At 46.6% G+C, this 26,775-nt stretch overlaps 1 protein-coding gene across 3 annotated transcripts; it reads right to left on the reverse strand.

Moving 5' to 3' along the window:
• On the reverse strand, window positions 1-26,449 carry PIP4K2B (phosphatidylinositol-5-phosphate 4-kinase type 2 beta). Of its 3 annotated transcripts, none has more exons than XM_035137252.3 (10): window positions 25,992-26,449; window positions 19,243-19,340; window positions 15,609-15,705; window positions 13,282-13,434; window positions 11,736-11,882; window positions 10,762-10,800; window positions 7,952-8,065; window positions 6,058-6,316; window positions 3,285-3,388; window positions 1-1,854 (listed from the first exon to the last, which is right to left on the reverse strand). In XM_035137252.3, the coding sequence occupies exons 1-10, from the start codon at window positions 26,166-26,168 to the stop codon at window positions 1,774-1,776; spliced, it is 1,269 nt and encodes a 422-aa protein (XP_034993143.1). In that variant the 5' UTR covers window positions 26,169-26,449; the 3' UTR covers window positions 1-1,773. The 3 variants fall into 3 exon arrangements, with proteins under 3 accessions (XP_034993143.1, XP_034993146.1, XP_034993145.1); XM_035137255.3 differs by having other exon boundaries at window positions 146-1,854; window positions 25,969-26,235; XM_035137254.3 differs by lacking the exon at window positions 25,992-26,449 and adding an exon at window positions 21,700-23,215 and having other exon boundaries at window positions 146-1,854.
• Window positions 26,450-26,775: the final 326 nt, after the last annotated feature.

Consider the following 26,775-nt stretch of genomic DNA (forward strand, 5'->3'; position numbering starts at 1 on the left):
TTTCTATGTCTTTACAATTGTGGAATCACTTTTCTTTTTATAATCGGGCGAGGGGGCGATCCCGTCAGAGAAGAAGGGGCATATACTACAAGGGAACGGGGAAAGAAGGAAAGAAAACATTCACCACATTCTCAACAAGACAGAATCCACAAATCAAGAACTATACTACACAGCACAAGACACAAAACTTCCCAACAACCACATTCAGGGTAAGAAAGGCCTATGTGAGAAACAGTTTCAAGGCAGAGTAAGCAAAGTGTCTTGATTGCAAGGTGACGGCTCAAAAACTGTTATATCCATCTTAAAAAAGAAAACAACCCGCAAACAACCCACCCCACCCCACATAAGATTTAAAACATGGAATCAATGCGTTGCATTCCAAATCTTCGGCAGTTTCAACAAGCGTGGCTGTTCAATCCAATGTTACTGTCTGCAGCCATAAGGGGAGAAAAAGTTGCAATTCAAATGGGGCAAGCACAGTTTGCTTTCTTGAAGAAAACCAACCTAGCACAAATTATTCCAACGTTCTGTCCTAGCACACAGACTTAGTGGTTATGGAACAGTCAGCTGCATCGATTTATAATGTTTTTTCCCCCCAAAGTTCTAGGATCGGGTTCTTCCCAAAGTGGAACTACCCAAAACTCCAGGGAGACAGATTTCCAACACACTGATTCACATCACAATACGTTGCTTTAAAAAGTGGCGGCCTTTTCACGGCAAGCACCGTCTTATGGGATTCGCAACCAGATCCAGGGTTAAAAAGGTTGGCTGAACCATGATTAGCTTAACACTGGCAGAACATCAGTTATGTTACAGAGGCAACTGAGTCCAGGTGCTCCAAAAGAAATGTCTTTCCAACTCGGTCCAGAGAATGATTTAATGTTGCCACACCCACTTCAGAGTCAGTCTCTTCGCCAAGGGCCTTTGTCGTGGTCCAGAATGACAGGCGTAAGAATTCTTCTGTAACTGCTTTCCTCCCTTTGACTTGCATGAATTTTTAAGCAGCCAACTTGTCATCATATTCCACCCCCCATCTCTTTTGAAATGAACATTGGTGCAAAATAATAATAATAATGGGGAAATGTAGCCCAAAGGGGAAAGCCTCCGTTTCAATTGACTTAAAATGGCTTTTGCACATCGCTGTAACAGTTTCCCCTCCAAACGGCAAACGGTTATTCCCGTCCAGTTCTTAGAGAAAGAAGCAACAAGGGGTTTGTTTTTCTCCTCGCTGGGAGTGAAGAACAGCAGGTCCAATCGAAGGGACAATGGTCTGTTGAGTTCTGCTATTTATTCACATTTGCGTCTGACCTTCAGGAGACTGTGATACTCTTCAAAGATAATTCCTCAGGTTTATGTTTGGATTTTTTTCGCAACCAAAGAAAGAGAGAGAGAGAGAGAGAGAGAGAGAGAGAGAGAGAGAAGGAGAAAGGAAGAAAGAGAGAGGGGGAGAGAGAGGGGGAGAGAGAGGGGGAGAGAGAGGGGAGAGGGAGGGAGGGAGGGAGGGAGAGAGGGAGAGAGGGAGGGAGAGAGAGAGAGAGAGAGAGAGAGAGAGAGAGAGAGAGAAACCTCCACTTTTCCACCAGGTCAAGCAGAGTATTTGGACGCCTACAGCTATGAGTTAGTTTTCTGCTAGGTCACACGGTTATCGCACATTCACTGAACATCACACCCCAGCAAAGTGGGGTGCATTCCTGTTGCTCTAGAAGTCGCATCCTGCACCCACCCCCCACTTTGTCTTCTCCCTCCGCTTTCTTGCCAAGGATGGGAAGGCAACTATGTCAGGATATTGGACATAAATTCGTTGAAGCGTTTCGAATACTGCTCTGGATTGACTGTGGAAATCTCTGCTCCGGCCTGGAAAACAAAACAAACAGATTAAAGCAATGAAACCCCCTTCACAGGCAAAGGTTGGTGCTATAGCAAATTCTATGTTGCCACCAAACGTGCATCGCTTTGAGAGTTTGGAAGCCGGAAGTCACCAGTTTTGTGGAACTGGAATATAACTGTGACTACAGATGAAACTTTCTATATGGGAAAAGGGATAAAATATTATTATTATTATTTTTAAAAGATAAGAGTCTGGAAGACTAGCAATTTATTTGCTTGCTTGCTTGTTTAATTTCTATACTGCCCAATATCAGATGATCGCAGGGCGGCTTGTAATATAAAAATACAAAAATACACACCATAGTAACAAACGAAAACAGTAACTCCTGCCACACACCCACACACACACACACACACACAATTTAAAAGGCCATAAATTGTATGATTAGCTAAAGATCTGGGGGAAGAGGAATGTTTCCGCCTGACCCCTAATTCCGCGCCTCCCCCCCCCCACTGACCTGCATCAATCACCCACTGAAAGAAGCTGGAGTTTTGCTTCCTCAAGCATGTTCAGTTACTCTGTGAGCTCTGGGCAGGAATACCCATGGGAGACTAGCGAGAATGAATGCTCAGCTGGAAGATGGGGCCCAGGCCATGGGTCACCAAGATGGTGCTCAAAGGCACACCTACAAAGGCCCGCAAGGTCCCAGTACGCTGACCCTTTCCCCTACGGAGATTAGCCTTGACATACGGGTGGGGCTCAGAAGACAGGCACAACAGCCCCTGCATTACGAGTTAAGGTTAGTGGTAGAGCTAGCAAACATTTCTTGAACACGTCACTCGTTTAGTCTTGATGTTTCTTCAACCCCTGTGGTCTGAAAAATCCAAACGCCACACATGCCCTGATTAACAGGGCGCAAACAGGCCAATTCCAGGCAAGGAAGGAAGCACTCTTGAGAGTTCACTGAAAAACGAAAAGGGCAAACTCGGTGGCTCAGTTCGGGGGCGGCTCGTGGGCTGGTTAAACGGCCTCTGTGGGCCGCTTCTGGCCCATGGGGCCTTAGGTTGCCGACTCCTGGTTTAGACTTATTACAAGTTATTGTAAAGTTTAAGTTAAGTCTGCTACAACCGGATTTCTTATGGACAGTGCCAATCCTGAATGTATTGGATTTGTGACCATTGTGCTCATTTGCCTTCCGTAGCAGCAAAGCTCTGCTGGATGAAATGCCTCTGGTCTATTTTTGGGAATCCTGCAGCGTGTTTAAGTTGTTACCCTGCTAACTAGACACTGGAATCTACTCTGGATCAATACTGAGTGGAATTTAAATGACAGACACAACTTGTTTAATGGATAAAGACGGGAGAAAAATGCCCCCCCACCCCCCGCTTAACACTAGAATGGCATTCCACAAAACTTTCCAGCAATAGGTTCTGAACGAGCAAAAGGAATGTCTTACCCCGTGTTTCACAGTTTTGGCAGCGTGCGCCGCTTTTTTCTTTGTGTCATACGGTGTGAGGATATCTATAATGGCCATGAAATAGACCTCCTTTTTAGGGGCACCTGATTAGATTACAATAAGAGAGGGAGAGAGAGAGAGAGAGAGAGAGAGAGAGAGAGAGAGAGAGAGAGAGAGAGAGAGAGAGAGAGAGAGAGAGAGAGAGAGAAACTGGTTAATCCAGGCAAAGAGCCATATTTAGGGCAAGCTGCCTACTCTTTGGCTGGCAAGCACAGTTCCAAGTATGCCAAATGTTTTTGTGGCTAGATCTGTGAGTTGAGGCCACCGTTCCAGCCCAACAGATGCAGAGGGGGTGGCGACCGTAGTATCTCGCTGACAATCTCAATGTGGCAGAGCATGACCAGAAGTCAGCATCTGCTCTGAGCATCTGCAGAGCACCTCTCCAATTGGCTTCATTATGCCTGATTGGTAGTTATGTTTTGATTCTCGCCCCCCCCCAAAAGGGCCTTCCCACTGCCAATGCACCAGCCCCCCTGGCTTTCAACAAGCAAGGGAAAGAACCACAATAATAAATAAATGAAAAGCAAGCATCGCTCAGACACACCTAGCAAAGACCAACAGCTGTTAAGAGACAGGAGTTCTCTCCAAGGAATTCTCATGTTATCAAGATTAGTGATTTCCCAACTTTTAGGGAAGCCTTAAGAAACAGAAACCTGTGTGCATTTCAAAGGATTCTGGGAAACAGTCTAGCCCACAGGACACTGGCCAGACCTGCTGGGCCTTACGATTGATCCATAAGCACTGCAAGTGTGCCCCAAAACAGACCCAATGCTCCCTGCTGTGGTTGCACATTGCTGGGGAAGGCCAGGGCTATGTGCACACATACACATAAAATTTGCTTCCTATCCAGTGCACTCCCACCACTGGTTTGTGAAGACATGTCCACATGATGGTACGCCGGCTGAGACCTTACCTGCCTGCGCACTGTCTCGCCAGAGTGGTGCATGCTCTGGTTATCTCCCGCTTGGACTACTGCAATGCGCTCTATGCGGGGCTACCTTTGAAGGTGACTCTGAAAGGATTTTAATAGACTATTGGATAAGATCTGGACTTGATTGATTAGAAAGCAGTGAATATAAGAGGACTAGGCTTTCTGAGTCGGAAGTATGGGAAGTGAAATTTAAATTTGTATAATTCGGCAGAAGATTTGGATTAATTGTTTAATTGATATTTGTATAATTTGTATACAGTGGTACCTCGACTTACGAAGATGATCCGTTCCGCGGCCATCTTCGTAAGTCGAGGTTTTCTGATGTTGAAGCGCCGCTACGGCGCATGCGCGAAGCACGATTTCGCACTTCTGCGCATGCACCAACCGCGCGCGCCGCTCTGCGCAGGCGCAGAACAAAAGACTTCTGGGGGTTGTCGACTTCGGAAGTCGAAACCTTCGGAAGTCGAAGCGTTCGGATGTCGAGGTATGGCTGTAATTTGAAAATGGATTAGATGTTTAAATTGGAAAATCTAATAAAAATGTTTATTAAAAAAATGAAGGTGTCTCTGAAAATACAACTAATCCAGAATGAGACAGCTCGACTGGTGACTGGGAGCAGCCGCCAAGACCATATAACCTAAAAGACCTACCTGGCTCCCAGTACGCTTCTGAGCACAATTCAAAGGGCTGGTGCTGACCTTTAAAGCCCTCAATGGCCTTGGCCCAGTATACCTGAAGGAGCGTCCCCACCCACATCATTCAACCCAGACACTGAGGTCCAGCTCCGAGGACCTTCTGGCAGTTCCCTCACTGCAAAAAGTGAGGTTGCAGGGAACCAGGCAGAGGGCCTTCTTGGTAGTGGCGCCCGCCCTGTGGAACACCCTCCCATTAGATGTCAAGGAGATAAAAAACTATCTGACTTTTAGAAGACATCTGAAGGCAGTCCTGTTTAGGAAAGTTTTTAATGTTTGTCGTTTTATCGTGTTTTTAATATTCTGTTGGGAGCTGCCCATAGTGGCTGGGGAAATCCAGCCAGATGGGCGGGGCATAAATAATAATAAATGATGATGATGATGATGATGTTAGCCACAATCTATATCTATCCTGCAGTTTTCTGAGAAATACTATATTCCGATGCATGTCGCCCTGGAACCAGTTTCAATCTGATTTGCAAACGTGTTCCATTGGAAGGCATCCATGTGTCCTCTCCACCCACTGGTGTGGACAAACAGCAGGCAACTTGGAAATGCGCCGAACTGTACCGATGCGTACAATGATGTGCAAATGTGATATGAAATGCAATGGGGGAAAATTATCTCACTATGTTTTAAGAGGGCAATGTGTGCACAACTAAGGTTTGGTGCAAGCTGTCATGCACTGGGATGAAAAGAGTGGGCAGGCAAGGGAGCTTTGGTGGTTGGGGGGGGTGGTTCAGGGAGACAAGGATCTCGGGATACCCAAGAGAGATGCTTCTCAAACTTGGGTCCCCAGCTGTTGTTGGACTACAACTCCCATCATCCCTAGTTGGCAGGACCAGTGATCAGGGATGATGGGAGTTGTAGTCCGAGAACAGCTGGGGACCCAAGTTTGAGAAACACTGCAAGAGGTATTTCAGATTATTTTAATTTCATTCAGGCTAGCCAGCCACAATTTTGTTACAAAATGCCTGTGGTTCGGGAACCTATCAACACAACACCCTGGCTTCCATCCAGAGGACTTTAGACTGGGCTTCCCATCTCCTCCTTTCCACACTATTCGCCCACCCCGAACCCAAACACTCACTTTCATGGCTTTTCATAGCGTAGACATCCACGGAGGGATCAAACTCCCCCGGCCCAAAAAACCGGGGGAAGTTGAGAAGGTTGCCAGGACTGTCAGGCGGGGTCCCGTAAGAGCCGATGGGGTTCCCACCAAGGCCGTCATTCTCGCATTCTTCGTCTTCTGCCCGGTCCTCCACTTCCATCTCTTCTTGCTCAGCACGGTCCACGTCGTGAATCCCCACCAGCAAACTGTAATCCATTATCTTCAGCTGAGCGAGAAACTAGAAGCCAACAGAAAGACATTCTCTCTCTCTCTCAGTCTCTGGCTGCTCTGATCTCAAGCTCTGATCCCTCTCAAACTTCCTGCATCAGGTTCAAGACTCTAGTCATCTTACCCTGGACTCCTGTATACTCCTATACATTTCCCTTCTTCCTAATCCTTCCTTCAGCCCTGTTTTCACTCTCTAGAATCAATTCAGAACATATCTACCAAATTCACCCTTTCGCTCCAAAAGCCCCCATTCTCCATACCAGCTAATGACAAACGCAAACTTTATTCTGGAAGTGGAGGCACACTTCGTTCACACACCCTCAAAATATATACTTCCAGGGTGGAAATTGCCTCCACACACCCAGTTTTTCTGTGCAAGTGTTTGCCCTGGGAATGCTTCCTGTTTGGAAGGAGGCAAACTCAGAGGAGAGGCTGGGCTCCTCCTCTTTGAGGTCAGGAAATTGTGCTGCGTTTTTGCATGGGCCCAATCCTACCGGGAGTGCAGAGAAAGGGCAGTTATTTGAACCCAGAGGAGGCTGACAGGAAAGAGGCAGAGAATCATGCCCTCGGGAGCTGCCAGGATCAAACCGGGAGCCCCCCGTGCATCAAAAACAGAGTTATTGTTGCCACCTGGTCAGGACTGCACACGGTTCTGGCTGGAACAGTCGCACAACAGCCCACAATCCTCTTAAGTCTGGGAATCATAGAGTTGGAAGAGACCACAAGGGCCATCCAGTCCAACCCCCTGCCGAGCAGGAAACACCATCAAAGCATTCTTGACATATGCCTGTCAAGCCTCTGCTTAAAGACCTCCAAAGAAGGAGACTCCACCACACTCCTTGGCAGCAAATTCCACTGCCGAACAGCTCTTACTGTCAGGAAGTTCTTCCTAATGTTTAGGTGGAATCTTCTTTCTTGTAGTTTGAATCCATTGCTCTGTGTTCGCTTCTCTGGAGCAGCAGAAAACAACCTTTCTCCCTCCTCTATATGACATCCTTTTATATATTTGAACATGGCTATCATATCACCCCTTAACCTTCTCTTCTCCAGGCTAAACCTGCCCAGCTCCCTAAGCCGTTCCTCATAAGGCATCGTTTCCAGACCTTTGACCATTTTGGTTGCCCTCTTCTGGACACGTTCCAGCTTGTCAGTATCCTTCTTGAACTGTGGTGCCCAGAACTGGACACAGTACTCCAGGTGAGGTCTGACCAGAGCAGAATACAGTGGTACTATTACTTCCCTTGATCTAGATGCTATACTCCTATTGAAGAAGTCAGGTGACACCAGATAACCAATCCAGCACCACTGACTGGCTGATACAAAACTCCTGCGTTTGTCCAGCCCGGGCTATTTGTCCTTGATGGAGACCACTGCATCCACCTTCTGTGCTCCTGACTACTGGCTTTCAGTCATCCTGCCGCCAATTAATCCCCGGCCAAAGGCACTTGTCCACCTGAGCGCCAAACCCTGTGTGAGTGGGCACTTTGGCTCACACAAAGCTCTAATTCAAACATATTTCAAATCATGTCCACAAGCATTCTAACTTACAGGGGTGAAATGAGTCTGCAAAGATCCCCCACCTATCCTATCCAGGTTTGTGGACAAGCTTTCCGCTCATTCGCATTTCCGCTCAAGCAAACCCTACCTCGACGTCTCGCTTCAACTTCTCCAAGAAGTTCTTTTTGCTTTCCTCTCCAACGTGGAGCTTTTGGCCTTCGTTCAGAAAGTCGTTGTCCTTGAAGGTCGGCAGGTCCTTGGCCTAGAGAGAAGATGGAACTGGAATAAGTGCAAAAAAACCAACCCTCAATTTCACGTCGAGGCTGGATGAGATCCAAAGAGGTCCAGGAAAGAGGCTTTGGTCATAACAGGATGCTCACGGAAAAATGTCAGCTCTCTGAGGTTATAGGAAAGGCAAATTCGATGCTGGAAGTGTTTAGGGAGGGGATGAAATATATACAACGGGAATTATCGGCCGGAGGTTACTGGGGGCTAAAGCTCAAACACCCAGAACAATGCTCTCTCTATGGCACAACTCTTCTGGCAGCAGACTGAAAGGCACCAAGAGCTGTGATGTCTTCTGAGGCTGCAGGGTGACTTCTCCAACCCTGGGAAAATTTTTGGTTTCCTCTGGTTTGTTGGGACTATAAAAGGCCACAGTGCTGCCACACTTACGAGTCCCGGGTGCAGTTCTCTCTCACCCATCTCAAGAATGACAGTGTAGCCTTGCGTACGGGTCAAAGGGGCCTGTCTACAAAATTCTGGCTAGCCAAAAACGCTAGCCAGAAACAGAACTTTTCTGTTTAGGGACAAAGCTCTTGGATCATCCGATTTTGGAGACAAGGAAAAAGGGAACATGCTCTGCTTGGGAGTTTCCTGGAGTTATCTGTCTAGGCGCCTGGCGATCAGATATTAGGAACAGCTAAATGGGCTCAGCTGTTCAGAATTCTTAGGTCAAAATCTGCACAAAGCAGAATATCAAAATCCTACGGCCTTATATGGAGCATCTTAATTGCTCTTGGTACAGACTGAGGAATGTGACCCATTTGACTCTCTTACTCACATATATCTCTTCATCTGAATCTTCATCACCAATATTCACCAAACATGAATATTGTATCTATGGTGGGCTCAAGTACTAGCGGTGACGAGGGCCTCAAGATCATGGGCGGAAGCCTAGATCTTCCTCTTCTGCATTTTTCAAAAGTCAGCAGGTACGCTAACAACTATAGCCAAATGGGACTTTTGCCATTTTATTTCTTCCGCAACTTCCTTATGTGTGAGTGAAAAGACTTCTCCCCACTGCACTGGCTTGTGGTCTTCTGGGGCTACTGCTTATTTGGCAGGGTAAGTGCCATTTTCAATAACCTGCAATCACAAAAGTTTGATTTTCAAAACCAACTGAGAATCGAAATCCAAAAAAAACACTTCTGGATTCTTAGGCACTCTTTTGGACGTACCACCAATACGATGGGTATGAGCAGCAGAAAAGGCCGGTCCCAAAAGTCATTTTGGTACGACTTTTTTAGGGCTCTGATGCACAGTTTGAAAGGTTTATACTCCCGCCAGGTTAAAAATATTCGGTAATCTAAATATCTAATCAACTGGCAATCCCTAAAATAGGAGAAAAGCCATCTGGCTTTTCCGGATTAGTACGAAAAACAGGACAGAATGAGGGAGGAGAATTAAAATACTTCTTAAATAACCAAATGGAAAAAATAAAACATTGCATTTTAAAAAAGAAATCATTTCAGGTATTTGATAAGATTCTCGTTTCTAACATGAAGGAAGCCGTTTAAGACACCCACCTACCCCGCCCACTAGAGACAAACATATATCTAGAATAATTTGGGAGGTGGAAGGGAAGCCATAGGAATTGCCGTTATGTTTGCTTATAATTACAAAGAATAATAATCCTGGATGAGATATACACACACACAGTTTGAAAGGCCTGGACAGGCGGGGCAGGCAACCAGCTGCCCATTGGACTATCCAGTTACTGGAGATCTCCACCTGACCCACTGTGCTCACTTACTCCCCCCCACCCCCCGCTGAATCCTATGGCTCAAACAAGTCTCTCAAGTCCAGCCAAACTGGATCAGATCCTCTGGTTTGGGGAGGAGCAACTTTCTAGAAGCGTACCAGCTGCACAGTCCACATACAGTCATACCTCGGTTTAAGTATGCTTCCGTTTGAGTACTTTCAGTTTAAGTACTCCGCGGACCCGTCGGGAACGGATTAATCCACTTTCCATTACTTTCAATGGGAAAGTTCGCTTCAGGTTAAGTACAGACTTCCGGAACCAATTGTGTACTTAAACCGAGGTACCACTGTATATCCAGCAATCACGATTACCAGGAAACCCGCGCTGAACAGCCTCGATAACCAAACTAGGGTGCCCTTTTCTCTGACACCCATCAAAAGGGGTCCTCACTTATTAAACGAGCTGAAATATTAGTTGGCTAGTCTGGTGATTAACAGAGGGCTAAGCCGCCTTTTTCCCCACTGTCGAGGGCTGCATATCCTAAGGAGGAATCCAGCAGGGACCACATGGTAACAGTGGGTGGGACCACAGCCAAAGATGGGAGCATCCCGTCCCTCCCTCTCATCCATTTTTCTCTGTGCTATATATCCCCCTTTCCCCTTTTCTCCTTCTTTCTCTCTCTGCTATACCCATTTCTGTCTCTCACTCTTTTATTTAAAATCAACAGAATGAAACACCAAGAGAGGCAGGGGCCACTGTTGCTCCCTGCTCTCTCTAACATTGGCAAGCAAAGTTATGAGTTAAATGGGGAGATGAAGCTCTATAGCTATTCAGTCACCTCTCCAACACCCAGCACACACTTCTAAAGCTAAGGGAGAACTGCTTCCCTTTTCCTATAAGCCTACCAGAATGATAGTGACAGCAACAACATTTGTAGATTTATTCAGAATGCCTTCCCCGACCGTTACTCTTACCTTTTCCTTGTCGCTGGCTTCCCTTGCTACCGTTGAACCCTGGAAAGAAAAGGGGTGGAGACCTATTTTAGAGCCAATGAACTTAGCATTTAAAGAAAAGGTAGCCTGCAATGTTGAACCTTAGATAGCCGAGCGCCTTTTTGGAGATTTCCAGCAGTGAGAGACAGAGAGACTTAAATCCAAATTCACAGCATTAATAACAACAAAAAAAGCAAACCCACAGTATACATGAAAATTCGGATTTTAAGATTGCTTAAAAGTTTTTTTTGGGGGGGGCTATGTGAAAGATGGTTGCACATGTGACACACAAGTGCAGGAACTTAGTACACAAATATTTAACTTCTGGCTACCACGTGCATAACACATGTAGCAATTCTATGCAGGCAGATATTCTATGCATCGGTCAGGAGACTCTCTCACACTGCCCAGAGGGGCCCCAGAAGGCTAATGTAGAAATTCCTAAGAGAGCCAGAGCACAATAACACTGCAGCGTTAATATCCGGTTCCCTCAAGCGGTCCCCAATAACCTCTACCATGCGGTGTCTGGAAAGCACTTCTGGCACACCAGATGCAATTGTACAAAACTACCCAACAGCCAAACCCCCGAAAGCTGAGATTCTCAGGATGCCACACTCCCATGGCGAGAGACAGGATCCACATGCAAGCGGGTAACCTGTGAAATATCTGAAAGCCACTTTCCCCCTCCTCCCCCTCCAGTTTGTTTATTTGAGCATTTCTAACTATGCTCTCTCTCGTGTGGTATACAGTAAAATAATCAAAACATCACCAATGTCCATCTCCTCAGGAAGAAAACTGTCAGGCTTTCCACTGCAGGAAAGAAGTTGGAATGTAATAAAATGTATTAACAGCATACTGGATCAAGCTCATGTGGCCAAACATCCTGTTCTTCTCATGTGGTCAGATGAGCAGAATGTGGCTCCATGCAAGATGGCTTGTATTATAATGTCCCTCACCTTGAGATCGTATTTCCGATGCACTGTCAGCCGGTGGCTGAACACGTTCCTGGTGACCACCATGTATGTTTCCACGCCGTCTACAGTGAGCCTGTACATACCAAGGAACTGGGGGAGAAGTGTATTTCCATGACATTCCACAATGAACTAAAGACGGGGGGAGGCAGAGAAGAAGAGAACAAGGAGTCCGTCAGCATCAGGCCACAGATTTTCAGCACAGCTTGATCAAAAGGGACAAATCTTGCAAGTATATTTGAGACACTTACCAACATACAAAAAAAGAGGAAACATTTCACAATAAGAGTTTGGAACCCGAAAGGATTATTTCTTTTTAGATACAGTGGTACCTCAACTTACGAACGACTCGACAACCGAATTTTTCGACTTACGAATGGGGAAAATGGCCGCACGCTTACGAATTTCTCGACATCCGAACGGAAACCCACAGCGGTTTTAGATAGGGTTTTTTCAACTTATGAATTTTTAGATGGGGTTGCTTTGGCTTACGAATTTTTCCGTTTCCAATGCATTCCTGTGGGGAATCGTGTTTCCAATGGCGCTTTTCAACTTACGAATTTTTCGACCCACGAAGGTGCCTTTGGAACGGATTAAATTTGTAAGTTGAGGCACCACTGTAAAAGAAACCTTTGAAGGTGACCCGGAAACTAGAACTAATCCAGAATGCGGAAGCTAGACTGGTGACTGGGAGCAGCCGCCGAGACCACATAACACCGGTCCTGAAAGACCTACATTGGCTCCCAGTATGTTTCCGAGCACAATTCAAAGTGTTGGTGCTGACCTTTGAAGCCCTAAACGGCCTCGGCCCAGTATACCTGAAGGAGCGTCTCCACCCCCATCGTTCAGCCTGGACACTGAGGTCCAGCACCAAGGGCCTTCTGGTGGTTCCCTCACTGCGAGAAGTGAGCTTACAGGGAACCAGGCAGAGGGCCTAGTCGGTGGTGACACTTGGCCTGTGGAACGCCCTCCCATCAGATGTCAAGGAAATAAACAACTATCTGACTTTTAGAAGACATCTGAAGGCAGCCCTGTTTAGGGAAGTTTTTAATGTTTGATGGTTTATCAGGTTTTTAATATTCTGTTGGGAGTCGCCCAAAGTTGTAGTTGTTGTTGTTTAGTCGTGTCCAACTCTTCGTGACCCCACGAAGTTGTAGTAGTACCGCAGTAGTTGTTATTAAAGAAAAGTGATTATTATTATTATTATTGATTTCTCCTCCTCGAACTGTCGTACACTCAGGGATACATTCTCTAGTACAGATTTGGGTTTCCATGGTGAAAGCCTTGCTTACCCTGCATTGGAAAACCAGAGTAGGAACTAGTTCAATTCAGTACCAGAAATGTCAATTTAGACTGCAGTGGGACTGAGGAGAACAACCTGCCTCTACTGTGGGAACCTAGCAAAGCAGATAATCAGAACTGCTTTCTTGGCCAATGCTGGGAGGGCAGGAAGCTCCCATAGAAATGACCCAGAATACAGGCATCAACAGAAATAGCGCTTCCCAGTCATGCTAAGTTAGTGCTCCCTTACTTGGTGGTACTTCTTCAGGATGTTGTGCATCTCTGCGACATCTTCACTCGACACCGCCTTGATGACAAACCGCCGGTCGTAGGTGGTGAGGAAACGGACTCCGCAACGGCCGTGGCAGTCACTGTACACCGGGGCGCTCCGTGTCACGGAATTCTACAAAGAGGAAAACAGAAGAGCAAGTAGGAGATGCCCCAGCCGCCTCTTCAGACCAGCCCTGTGAAAGTTGAACCTCACTTGATGCAGGAGTAAGAAGCACATTGAAGGCTGCATCAGAAGCACATCGTGCCATGCCAGTAGGGTGCAGGGCCTTGTGCACGACAGAACTCCATTACGTTGGCATGCCTGAACTTTAATATAGGTAAAAGGTCAATGTAAAGGACCCCTGGACGGTTAAGTCCAGTCAAAGGCGCCTATGGGGTTGCGACGCTCATCTCACTGAGGGAGCCGGCGTTTGTCCACAGACAGTATTCCAGGTCATGTGGCCAGCATGACTAAACCACTTCTGGTGCAACGGAAAACTGTGACGGAAACCAGAGCACACGGAAACGCCGTTTACCTTCCCGCCGCAGCAGTACCTATTTATCTACTTGCACAGGTGTGCTTTCGAACTGCTAGGTTGGCAGGAGCTGGGACAGAGCAACGGGAGCTCACCCCGCTGTGAGGATTCGCACCACAGACCTTCAGCGCCACCCGCTCCCCTTAACATAGAGCACTGTGAACAAAGCAAAACACTACGTCCCTCATCTTTCAGATCCTTGGCATTGCAATCATCCCATTTTTAAACTTTTTTTTTTTGCAATTGAAACCAAGAGTTGCTGTCTGTTTGTTGCTGCTGACTTTAAAAGGTAACCAATGCATTTTGAACATCCAAAAATGGCTGCCCCTTAGGAAACCCCACTAATCACTGGATGGAATGTTTATGAATATTCTAACTGCTCAGCCAAGGGGAAAGGTTAGCAATAAAATATCGAAGTAGCTAACTCTTCGGAATCAGTTCTCTAATTATACCTCGATCTAGTTTTAGCAGTCCTATTTGCTTTCCGCATTTGAAGCCATTCCCTGATGACCGACAGAGCTAAGGTTTGGGGGTGGGGAGTGTGCAAAGGGGTGCCTAGAGTACACTGGGGAAAGGGAACAGAGGGAAGCACATGGACAGCAAACACCATGTCCCTTTGTTCACTGAAAGCTCACTCACCATGCATGAACACACACACACACCCCTTCTGGGTATTCAGTATATTTCCAAAGCTGCTTGAAACAGCTGCAGGTGTAGAAACCTCTTCTGTTTTCTGATAAAAGCTGGTATAACAGCTCATATACCAGGATTGCATTCCAGAGTAGCGATCGATTTCTAGACCAGACCTTTGCCCCTGAAAACACACTCAAACACCAGCCTTTCCGGGAAGAGGCTGGCACTTTGCACTATGCCAGTTTTGGGCTGCACATCTACTACAGATCTTCACTGTGTCTAGCGGTGTAGTGGTCATGGGGACAGGGACAGGGGGGCCAAAGACCTGCTAGCATTTCTGCAGCAGGGCCCCTGTCTCTGATGTCTTAGAGAGCCACCCGGACAGCACAAAAGGGGAGATTTATAGCCCCTGTATGCCCCAAGCCCAAGCATTTAGGGGCACCGAAAACACAAGGTGATTCCATTTCAAGAGAACGGTGTATGAGCTCTGTTGCAGACAATGGGATATCACAGAAAACACAATTTAAGTCACTCCAAAATAAGTACTCTAAATCAATTGCCCATGTACGTGCGCAGAAAACAGTAGATTTAGCCGAAAGGAAACACACAGAGATCTGCACCAATCATTGCACAGCGTCCTTAATTACTATTATTGTATAATTTTAAGAGTATTGTACAATATTAGAAAGTTGTATATAATCTCAGAAGAGGCGTGGCAGTGGTTATCATAAAGGGGCTCTGCACTTCTGAATTTGCCACAGTACTGCAGGCTTTCCTTTCCATTGCTTGCACAGTCAGCTATTGCTATCTTCCTCTTCCTCCTCCTCCTTGAACCTCCCCACTTCCCAATCTCATCCCCACACAAAGTAACTCTGCTAGTTCCTATCTTGGCCCCAAGGACTACTCTTTCGCCCTTGGCTCATCCTGCACCCTTCACTCTAGATCTGTCTTACTTTCAGTTAAGCAAGCTTCCTCCTGCAAGGACTTCCCCAGTGGCATCACCCTGCAAGCAAACCCCAATCCCCTGAACAACCCCCCCCCAAAAAAACACCACCTTTGCAAAAACCACTCCCAACATATTGCAACCTCTTGTTTCTACTCATCCAACTGCTTGAAGTGCTGCCACCAAGCTCCGTACCTGATAATCTTGATCGTCAATCGCAAACCTTTCGCGGAGATTTCGGAACACCAGTGGGCAGTACTCCTTGAATTTGAAGCGACTTGGGAGGTTCTCCCTGGAAGCAGATGCAGAGAAGCTGTCTTTCAGCATTAAGATGTAATTTGGTTTTATATACGCACTAACTCACCGTCTCCATGCTTGATGGAGCACAAGTGAAAACTGTTCTCTAATATTAAACCCCCCTTTTTTTAAAGGAATTATTACTTCTGCCTCTTCACGAGCAGTCCTGAGATCTCCCCTTCGCAAGATGGCAAAAACTCATGTCAATCCTCTTAATTCATATAATTTTGTGTGGTGGACAGTCACTGTTCTTTTGCTATAACTCGATCGAAAGCAGGTAGCAAACGAGTTCTACAACCTGGGCATGTGCAGGCTTCCGAGGAGGAAGTGTGGTCTGCATAATTAGGCTCTATCACTTAGTGGCTTGACATGCTAGTTCACGTTTAGCTTTTATCCTAATAACGAATGCCACAAATCCGTATCACACCTTGTGACACTTGAGGGATCACCCAAAGAACAGAACAACCATTCATGGCAGTAACTGGTGCATTTGGCAATGTTCAAGATTGCAAAAAAGAGCCCACCCCTCTGTTCTGTTGATGGAGATCTCTGCTGGATCAAAGATAAAGGTAAAGGGACCCCTGACCATTAGGTCCAGTCGTGACCGACTCTGGGGTTGCGCGCTCATCTCGCATTATTGGCCGAGGGAGCCGGCGTACAGCTTCCAGGCCATGTGGCCAGCATGACAAAGCCGCTTCTGGTGAACCAGAGCAGCACATGGAAACGCCGTTTACCTTCCCGCTATAGCGGTTCCTATTTATCTACTTGCATTTTGATGTGCTTTCAAACTGCTAGGTTGGCAGGAGCTGGGACCGAACAACGGGAGCTGATCCCGTCGCAGGGATTCGAACCGCCGACCTTCTGATCAGCAAGCCCTAGGCTCTGTGGTTTAATGCACAGCGCCACCTGGTTCAAATCAGAGCTGTATTTTTAATGCTGACATTGTCACTGTAGTACTTGTGACCCAATTATGTTAGTATTGGTGCCGGCTCATAACGGAGCAATAGTCATAGGCCACCGTAAGAGCACAGACCCCTGGACTAAATTGGATCGGTGTGAAACCACATAGCAACTCCAGCTTTTAATGTGGTTTTCATTACTGTGCCTTTTTATAGATAGCCGTTTGTTAAAGCCTTCCATAACCTTGCATTTATCACTACCACCACCCGATTACATCATGCCTGTTCACCTCCTTTCTTGGCAGATTTTCTCTGACAATGTTTACTATCGCACCACAGCAAGACTCTCTACAGCTGATCTGACCAACAGATAAAGTTCAGCCTCTCCCTGATTTTTAATCCTGCCAATCGAATCCAATGGAAGAGAAGGGGGTGATTCCTCTTGATGTGTGCTGTGACACCCTTGTTAGGACTTGTATTTTCACTCTGCCCAGCAGGCGTATCTTAGAGGTGCTGGCACTGTTTGTAGAGACATAGCCCCCAGCTTTTCAGAAGACACTGGCTTAATGTTATATAGCAACCAGATCCATTTACATCTGTACCAAGTAAAGGCCTTTCCCCCTTGTGTCTCTGCAGAGTCACATTGGTGGGTATGTGCCAGCCAGATATCTTAACGTGCTGCAGAAGTTATGGCACCTATACCAGCGCATGTCTGACCAGATGCCATCCCATAAACCTGAACTGGGGCGCATTACATCATTACATGCTCCCCATGCACAAACGTTGAAAGTATTTCCGAAGATAGCTGCTCCATTGCTCTGGAATAGTACAAGAGTACAGTCGTACCTTGGAAAGTCAAACAGCTTAGTTCCTGAACGTTTTGGCTCCCAAACATTGCCAATCCGGAAGTGACTGTTTCCTGCAGCCTATCAGAAGCTGCGCTTTGGTTTTGGAACGTTTTGGAAGTTGAACCGGCTTCCGGAACGGATTCTGTTTGACTTCCAAGGTATGACTGTACAACTAACATAGTGCTAGTGTCCTGCTGCAGAAGACCAAGGCATAACCCCTTGAAGAGTTCTTAAAAGGTGCAGTGGAAATTCTCCTTCCCTTTTATCAACATCTATGAAACATTTTTGCAAATATTATGGCAAGGTATCAATTTGCAGCACAGTATTATGCCTCTTTACTTGGAAGTCCCACTGTGTTCAACAGGTCAAATTCCCAGGTAAGTGCTCACAGGATACTAACCCCAGCTGGTTTGTTCCCCACCCTTATGTTAAAAGGTTAGGCCAGACATCCCCAAACTTCGGCCCTCCAGATGTTTTGGACTGCAATTCCCATCATCCCTGACCACTGGTCTTCTTAGCTAGGGATCATGGGAGTTGTAGGCCAAAACATCTGGAGGGCCGCAGTTTGGGGATGTCTGGGCTAGGCAAATGAATTCCCTGCACCCCAAATGCTACATTTAGACAGAAACAAATATTGTCCTTTCTTTTATGGGAAGTTATTCTGTTCTTGGTTTTTTACGCAAGGTACGGTAGATGCTACCCTGAATATATCAGTCTCCTGAAGGAGAATGAGGTGGCCTCAAATCAGATTCCAAAACATCATGGTCAAAATATACAGAAGCAGTTGAAAAGCACTAAGCACTAAAAATTGCAAGGTTAATGAACGGTGTAGCCACAAAATGCACAATCAAAGTGTTCCTTGGTTTCATAACAGCTGTCCAGAGGCAGGGAGGGGAAACTGTGGGCAAGCTAATCTTGAGCTAAAGCGGTAAGAGCTCTTTCCGTATGCAATACAAGATGCTTCTGCATACAAATCTCTGTCTCTTGTTAACACAGGTTTAAACTGCTGAATGATGGAATGAATCTGAAACACACAAAACCATAGCATTTGCATATAGGGTGTTTATTTATATCACTGAACTTCACAAACACCCCAAGAACACACATATACACATCGGGTGCTGTTCACTTAAAATCCATTCATTCCCCCAGAAATAAAAAAATCATGAGTTTTAGGGTTTTGCCAATTGCTTCCTGTGGCATATTCTTTTCGGCTTCTGCTTAAAGCACTTTTGTGCAGGCAAGCCTATCCAGACCTGTAGAAGTTACATTTTACATTTTTGCAAACCGCTTGAGAGCTTTCCTTATAAAATGAACTGATATATAAATTTTGCTAAGTGAAAATAAACACATGGAAGGAGGTGCCCCTTTTAAGGTATGCAGGTCCCAAGCCATGATAGGCTGAAAATGTAATCAGAACATCAAACTGGGCTTGAAAGCATAAAAATGTGTAAGTAGCCCTATGCAGCTGGGCCTGAATCGGAGAGTTGTAGTGTTTCCCATGGCCTGTCTTTTTCAAAAGATGAGCTGCAGCTTCCAAGCCATATCCATACACCTGCAGGGTTTAGAGTACACAGATGGACACGTGGGAAATTGTATATAAAATTACGTTCTTCTCCGGTCTATGCATCTCGTTTCTTTCACCTCAATTGCAAAGTGACTCCTGCGAAATCATGGACGATACAGCATTGTACATCAGGTAAAAAGAAACCAGCTATTTATATACAGTACTGAAGTTCCTCTATCAAGGGAGGGATCAGATCAAAAGTTACGTTCATTACTCACTTGTTGAAAAGATGATTGTCCACCTTAATCTTGCTGTAGGCCTTAAAGTCATCTGGCATTAACATAACTGGGACAGGGACATTACTCAATTCGTTAATCTGAAAAAAGAAAGACAAAATCTAAATAGGCAGTGAAGGGAGAGAGGGAAAAGAAAACCATCTGTACTGCTGGCACTTGTATTTACTGGCAGAGCCAAGAAACCCCATTAAACTTTCACTGGGAGAGTCAGCACTAAGTAAGGACCTGCAGAATTGTACAGAACAGAAACCAGATTTATATTCAACCACACACTTAATGCATTGCCACACTGAATTCCCGGCTGCGTTTACTGAGCAGGTACAATCCTGAGGCTACAGCTGCCTGTGCCACGCATTTGTGGGAACTGGAATCCAGCCTTATGAACGCATTGGCCAAGCTTGGATGGTTATATCTTGGCGTATAAAGCTGGGATGTGAACAAACACGTTGTCCACATAGGAAACCGCTTTGTTCCTCCTTTGCAGCAAGCCATGATTCCTCCCTTTGAACTACTTTGTATTAATGAGATCCTAAATAATAAGGGTGTGTGGGAAACGGGTGGTGCTATGGTCTAAACCACTGAGCCTAGGGATTGCCGATCGGAAGGTTGGCGGTTCGAATCCCCATGATGGGGTGAGTTCTTGTTGCTCTTTCCCAGCTCCTGCCCACCTAGCAGTTCGAAAGCATGCCAAAAAAAGTGCAAGTAGACAAGTAGGTACCGCTCTGGCGGGAAGGTAAACGGCATTTCCGTGTACTGCTCTGGTTTCGCCAGAAGCGGCTTAGTTATGCTGGCCACATGACCCAGAAAAACTGTCTGCGGACAAACACCGGCTCCCTCAGCCAGTAAAGCGAGATGAGAGCCGCAACCCTAGAGTCATTCGCGACTGGACTTAACTGTCAGGGGTCCTTTACCTTTAAATAATAAGGGTAGGGCTTCCAATAGCTACAAAATTCTACTTAGTAAAGTATCGGGCTCTTCCCAGGGGCTACAATCAATGTGGGAGAGTAATATGGGCCTTTGGATAGAGGATCAAGTATGGGAAGTAATATGGTCTAAATAAAAAGGTAAAGGGACCCCTGACCATTAGGTCCAGTCGTGACCGACTCTGGGGTTGCGCGCTCATCTCGCATTATTGGCCGAGGGAGCCGGCGTATAGCTTCCAGGCCATGTGGCCAGCATGACAAAGCCGCTTCTGGCAAACCAGAGCAGCACACGGAAACGCCGTTTACCTTCCCGCTGTAGCAGCTCCTATTTATCTACTTGCATTTTGACGTGCTTTCGAACTGCTAGGTTGGCAGGAGCTGGGACCAAGCAACGGGAGCTCACCCCGTCACAGGGATTCGAACCGCCAACCTTCTGATCAGCAAGCCCTAGGCTCAGTGGTTTAACCACAGCGCCACCTGGGTCCCTGTGGTCTAAATAACCCCCACTTAAAGCCATCTCTGTAAGAATACAGGAAGCCATGTTGAAAACATTGCTAAGATAGCCTTGGACTCCACTCCGCCTACTTAGAATTGGCAAAGGCTACTTCAGTTGATGTTGGCAGAGTTGTGGACACAATGAACCATTGCTTCACATGTGATGGGATTGTTGCATAGTTCAGAAATTCTGGATCCAAACTTTTGACACTCCAGTGGTACCTTGCTTCTCCAACTTAATCTGTTCCGGAAGCCCATTCCAAAACCAAAGCATCCCAAAACCAAGGTGCACTTTCCAGGCACCCCCAAACTTCAGCCCTCCAGATGTTTTGGACTACAATCCCCATCATCCCTGAGCACTGGTCCTGCTAGCTAGGGATCATGGGAGTTGTAGGCCAAAACATCTGGAGGGCCAGAGTTTGGGGATGCCTGGTCATACCTCATGTTACATCCGCTTCAGGATGTGTCTTTTCGGGATACGGACGCACCGAACCCAGAAGTCCCGGAACGGGTTACTTCTGGGTTTGGCGCGCATGCATGCGTAGAACCCTAAATCATGCTTTGCACATGCACAGAAGTGCCGAATTACGTCATGCGCCCACACAGACGCGGCACTTCAGGATGCGGCCTTTTCAGGTTGCGAACGGGCTTCCGGAACAGATCCCGTTCACAACCAGAGGTACCACTGCAATGCAAAATGGATTAATCCGTTCCAGACTTTTAAAACAGCAATTTAACATGAATTTTACTATCTAACGAGACCATTGATCCATAAAATGAAAGCTATGAACCATGTACTGCAGTCACACAATCAATCAATCAGTAGCTGAACTGAGTTCCACACAGTCACAAAAAGTAAACAAAAAGATCCGCAAAAACAAAAATGCAAAATAAATTGCAAAAACAGACAGACCTCAGTATAACACTCAAAACAGAAATGTGGCACTTAAATCGTCAGCATAACACACAAAACAGAGCACGTTCAGCTTCCAAAAAAAAGTTTGCAAACCAGAACACTTACTTTCAGGTTTGCAGTGTTTGGGTTCCAAGTTGTTTGAGTACCAAGGCGTTTGAGAACCAAGGTACCACTGTATCTCCATAATTACTTCACAGGTACTTTTCTCAGACCCAGCTTTGGCACCGCTATCCTTGGAGTGTGGGACCAACACATCTATCACGCATAAATCTCTTGTGCTCATGCTTCTTGCGACAGCCAGTGGCTGCCCATTGGGAGTCCAAATCACTTCCTTCTCAGGAAGAGTGGCTAGCGAAAGAATGGGACATTGCATTGTCGGAACATCTGACATATAACCAGAGAGGCCTCAGTGGTTCATCAAAAATTGATCCTTTCTACTCAACATGGCATACAGTGAGGGGGGGGGAGAAGTATTTGATCTCCTGCTAAATTTGCCTGTTTGCCCCCTGATGAAGAATTGACCGGTCCATAATTTTAATGGTAGGTTTATTGTAGCCGTGAGAGACAGAATGACAACAGGAAAACTACCAAATTATTAATAACGATAATGATAACAACAGCAACAACAACAAAATAATAATAATAATAACTACAATAAAGAAATCCACACAATTTGTTTTCAGAGAAGAGCCAAATGACTAAGAAGTCAAACCGTCTCTCTGAGGACACATGAACTGCCAACTTTGAGCCACACTGAAGGGGCAACTAGCAAAGCTCTCCCATGTCTGACAGGGTGCCTCCAAGAAGGCCAGAGGCAGGGCATTAAGGCAAGAGCTGTGGTTTGCTCTCAGCAATCTGCGGTATCCTACCCCTGCCACGTGGAGGCTCCATTGAGCTGTTGGGACTAATCGTTGCAGATAAAGCCATTCGTCCCATAAATGCATCTAATTATCTTTAAGCCTCCCCTGCCAACAAGAAACCCCACAGATTAACAACTATGTGACCCTTCGTCCAACCCAAACCTACCCAACTGATCTGGCAGGATTGGTCAAAGCGATTCCTTTTTCTTCACTGCATTTGCCTGGCCACTTTCCTATTACTTGAGGCAACTTGAAACAAATTGAATAACGCAGTTGCAACAAAACGCGCCATTAAATCAATATTACAAAATTACAGGTCGGCTGCAGCAAGCAAAAGCACTGCTTGTAAATTCAAGCCGCCCAGTTTCTTTACTCAATTCATCAAGCCCTACACACACACAAAAAAATCATAATGCAGGTCTCCTTTGCCCTCCAGTTTCCTGCTGACCAAGACACGTTGCCGAAGTTGACATTCTCTCAACTTGCTACTGCATTTTGTCGAGAGTGGGGTGTGGTTTCACAGAGTTTATGTATGACACATAAGACAACACCACCATATTGATCACATGGAATGTGAAAGTCCTGGGGAATATTTGCACCATGCATAATACAAATTATGCATGGTGCAAATATTCACACCATTGAATAATCCATCCCCCTCTCACATGCATATATACTGGTCCCCAAACTAAGGCCCAATCACCTTCTAAATCCGGCCCGCGGACAGCCCAGGAATCAGCATGTTTTTACATGAGTAGAATGTGTCCTTTTATTTAAAATGCATCTCTGGGTTATTTGTGGGGCCTGCCTGGTGTTTTTACATGAGTAGAACGTGTCCTTTTATTTAAAATGCATCTCTGGGTTATTTGTGGGGCATAGGAATTCGTTCATATTTTTTTTTTCAAAATATAGTCCGGCCCCCCAGACTATTGAGTTTGACCAAACTGCGGGAGGCAGTGCAAGACAGGAGTGCCTGGCGTGCTATGGTCCAAGGGGTCACGAAGAGTTGGACACGACTAAACGACTAAACAACAACAAGTCCGGCCCCCCACAAGGTCTGAGGGACAGTGGACCGGCCCCCTGCTGAAAAAGTTTGCTGACCCCTGCACACAATTGGGTTTTAAGATTCCTGAACAGACAGCATTGTTCCCAGTCCACAGGAGGGGGGCCATAGCTGCCAAGTATCCCGTATCCGCCGGGAAAACCCCTTTTTTCTTACCGTTTCCCGGCGGTCTCCCGTTTAGCGAAAAATCCCGGTATTGTCCCTTAAATTGGGATACTTGGCAGCTATGAGTGGAGGAGAATGCAATTGTTAGCAACCCTAATTACCCGACCATTTTTCTGGTGCCGCTTGCCCTTCTATGGGCACCAGAAAATGGCGGCGCCGGCGCCGGAAGTCGCTTTTACGTGTTTCCGGTCATGCGCGGAAGTGACTTCTGGCGCTGGCGCCGCCATTTTCTGGTGCCCATAGAAGGGCGAAGCGCCACCGGAAGTTGCGTCACGCAACTTCCGGTCATGCGCGCGCTGCCGATCCCGGATATTTACGACCCGGAGTTGGCAGGTATGAGGGGGGCTCTGTTGCTACTCAATAAAAGCCCCGCCAGTTATCTGGGGCCATGTTATCAATCACAGCTAGCAAACACCTATAGGGCACAGGTGGGAAACGTGGAATTTGCAGTCCTCCAGATGTTGAACAAGTCCCATCAACCCCCTGGCCATGCCCGTTGGCTCATGGGGACTGGAGTTCCACAACACGTGGGTGGCTGGTGTACAAATGATTGCAACCAAAACGACTATTAAATTGCAACATTTGATAAGATGTTTGTGTAGCATTTATCCGGCACACTGTTGCATATTGAAAATGTTGCCATCTTCTCTCACTCTCCACCCAGAAACTCAGGAAGGTACTCTTCCCATTTTACACAAGCGACCAATAGAGTAGCAAAAAATTGCAATAGAGCGAGCTCAAGATGAATGGGGATTGAAACCCAGATTCAGCAAAACAGCTCTGTCCTCAAGAGAGGAAGTCACCACTCGTTTCCGTTACCTGGTGTAAAAGGAGGGGTTTTGAATAAGGCTGACAGAATCTCATTTGCCTGGTCACCAATAATAGTTGGAAAAATATTTGGAATATTTTACAAGCCTCATCAAGCGCCAAACCACCATCCAAAAGTATGCATGCATGTTTTAAACTGTGAATGATTAAACCCAAGAAATCAGAATTCATCACGGCAAAATAATGTATTTATAGAAACAAGTTTGTGGTGTTCAGCTTCAGAATTCATCACGGCAAAATAATGTATTTATAGAAACAAGTTTGTGGTGTTCAGCTTACTCCAAACAGACACATTCAAGCCAATATAAAAGTGGAAACTTATTTGCTTAGATCTGATTTAGGGTGCAATTCTACTTGTACTTATCTGGGAGTAAGTGCTACTGCAGGAAATTGGGCTTACTTCTGAGCAGAAACATGTAGGGCTGCGGAGTTAATTGTTGAAGTGGCTGAAAAACCTTTTGTCTCTTCTTCCCATGACAGCTGAAGAGAAGGGTCAACAGGGAAAGCAACCCTAGAAAAGGTAAACTGGGAGGTAGACTTGTACCTACCTATCACACTGTGTGAAATCGATGTGAAAGACATCTACGTAGAAGGGTCCTCCTTCAAGTTCATTAAACACAGTGCTGTTACCCCTTCACACAGCATTTAGCAAGAACATAAAAGCCCTGCTGGATCAGACCAAAGGCCCACCTAGTCCAACACTCTGCTCTCACAGTGGCTGACCAGATGCTGATGGGAAGCCCATACACAACATGACCACAATAGCCCTCTTGCACTCGTGATCCCTAGCAACTGGGGACTTACTGCCTCCAATATTGAGGTAGTATATAATCATCATGACTAGTAGGTACTGATAGCCTTATCCTCCATGAATTTACCTAATCCCCTTCTGAAATCATCCAAGATGGTGGCCACCACTACAGTTTGTGGTGGCCTCTTCCAGAATTTAACTATGTGCTGCTGTGTGAAGTCCATCCGTTTGGATGTTCCGATATTCAGCTTCAGTGGATGACCCCAAGTTCTTGTATTATGAGTATTATATCCTGCTCTGCACACTACCAGATTATTTTAATACAGAGGTGGGGTTTTGCTAGACTATACCGGTATCTCCCATCAACCCTGACCATTGGCCTCACCGGCTGGGACTGATGGAAACTGCAGTGCAACGAAAACTGACAGGCCGCACATTTCAAAAGATGGGAACTTTTTAATTCCCTTTTCCGCAAAGCATGTTCTCCTGCAGAATATGGATCCTAATCCATGTTGGCAACAGAACCTGTAAGAACTGGTTCTTCCGAGCTTAGTCACTGAAAACAAACAAACAGGTGATGCAAAAGATCTGCCACTAAGACTCATGGCATGATAAGGTGTACCTCTCCTAATGGAGATGGATGGGTGCCATATTTCGTCTTCTGCCTGTGCGTGACTAAAGGGAAGTGGGATTAGGGAACTACCTACGTTTGCATGCCTCTCTTGCTCACCGTGTGGTTGACTCCCCACATCAGGACGCTGAGGAGCGGCTCCGAGGCCCGGAAGAGCTTCACCTTCTGGCACACAAAATGCTTCTTCTTCGTCTTGGTCTTGGAAGCGCTCAGCGCCGCTCCTATAGCCGCGCCGACGTTCGCCGAGGCCGTGCCCCCGGTGCAGTTCGAGGCCATGGCAGCGAGGGGATCCTCCAGACTCCTGGCTTGCCAAAAAACACCACCGCACACCCCTCACAGCCCCCTAAGAGTAGTGGGGCCCGTGCATGGTCCCACCAACTGATGCGGCTATGGCCCCTTTCAATACCCGCTTATTGATGCTATTTAGGTGAAGGGCACACCCCTTCCGCTACCACAGCTTAAAATGGCACCACTTGCCCCATGCGCTATCACTGCCTGGCATTCCCCGGAGAGGCACCCCAAAAACCAAAAGTTGGCGCCCCCTCAGTCCCTTAAGTGGCACCTCCTGCCTCCCTCTCCCCCCCTTGCTGAATGCAGTGGTATCACCCTCGACAGGATCCTCCAGAAGCACCACATGGAGCCTTCCTCACCCACGCACAATGGAACATTCCCCCCCTCGCAGACACGCACACGTCAAGTCTGTGGCATGCGTCCCTGCCCGCCTCCCCCAAATGGTACCGCCCGGCCACGCCTCCTCAGAGCTGTTACCATTCCAAGCCCGTCAGTAGCACGCCCTCCCTCGCTCTCTTGCCCTCTCCCCCCCGCGAGAGCATTCAGAGTGGTACCGCCCGCCGCCGCACCTGTATTACCTGAGCCGCTGGCT

Source organism: Zootoca vivipara, chromosome 12 (assembly GCF_965207765.1).
Source record: "Zootoca vivipara chromosome 12, rZooViv2.hap1.1, whole genome shotgun sequence".
Classification (NCBI taxonomy): domain Eukaryota; kingdom Metazoa; phylum Chordata; class Lepidosauria; order Squamata; family Lacertidae; genus Zootoca; species Zootoca vivipara.

What these genes read in the sequence shown, in the direction of transcription:
- PIP4K2B (XM_035137252.3), bottom strand. Translation starts at nt 26,168, where the DNA reads ATGGCCTCGAACTGCACCGGGGGCACGGCCTCGGCGAACGTCGGCGCG. An exon ending in TCCTGAAGAAGTACCACCAA is followed by an intron (nt 11,883 to 13,281) that starts GTAAGGGAGCAC and finishes CCCCGTCTTTAG; the next exon opens with TTCATTGTGGAATGTCATGG. An exon ending in CGCTATGAAAAGCCATGAAA is followed by an intron (nt 3,389 to 6,057) that starts GTGAGTGTTTGG and finishes TAATCTAATCAG; the next exon opens with GTGCCCCTAAAAAGGAGGTC.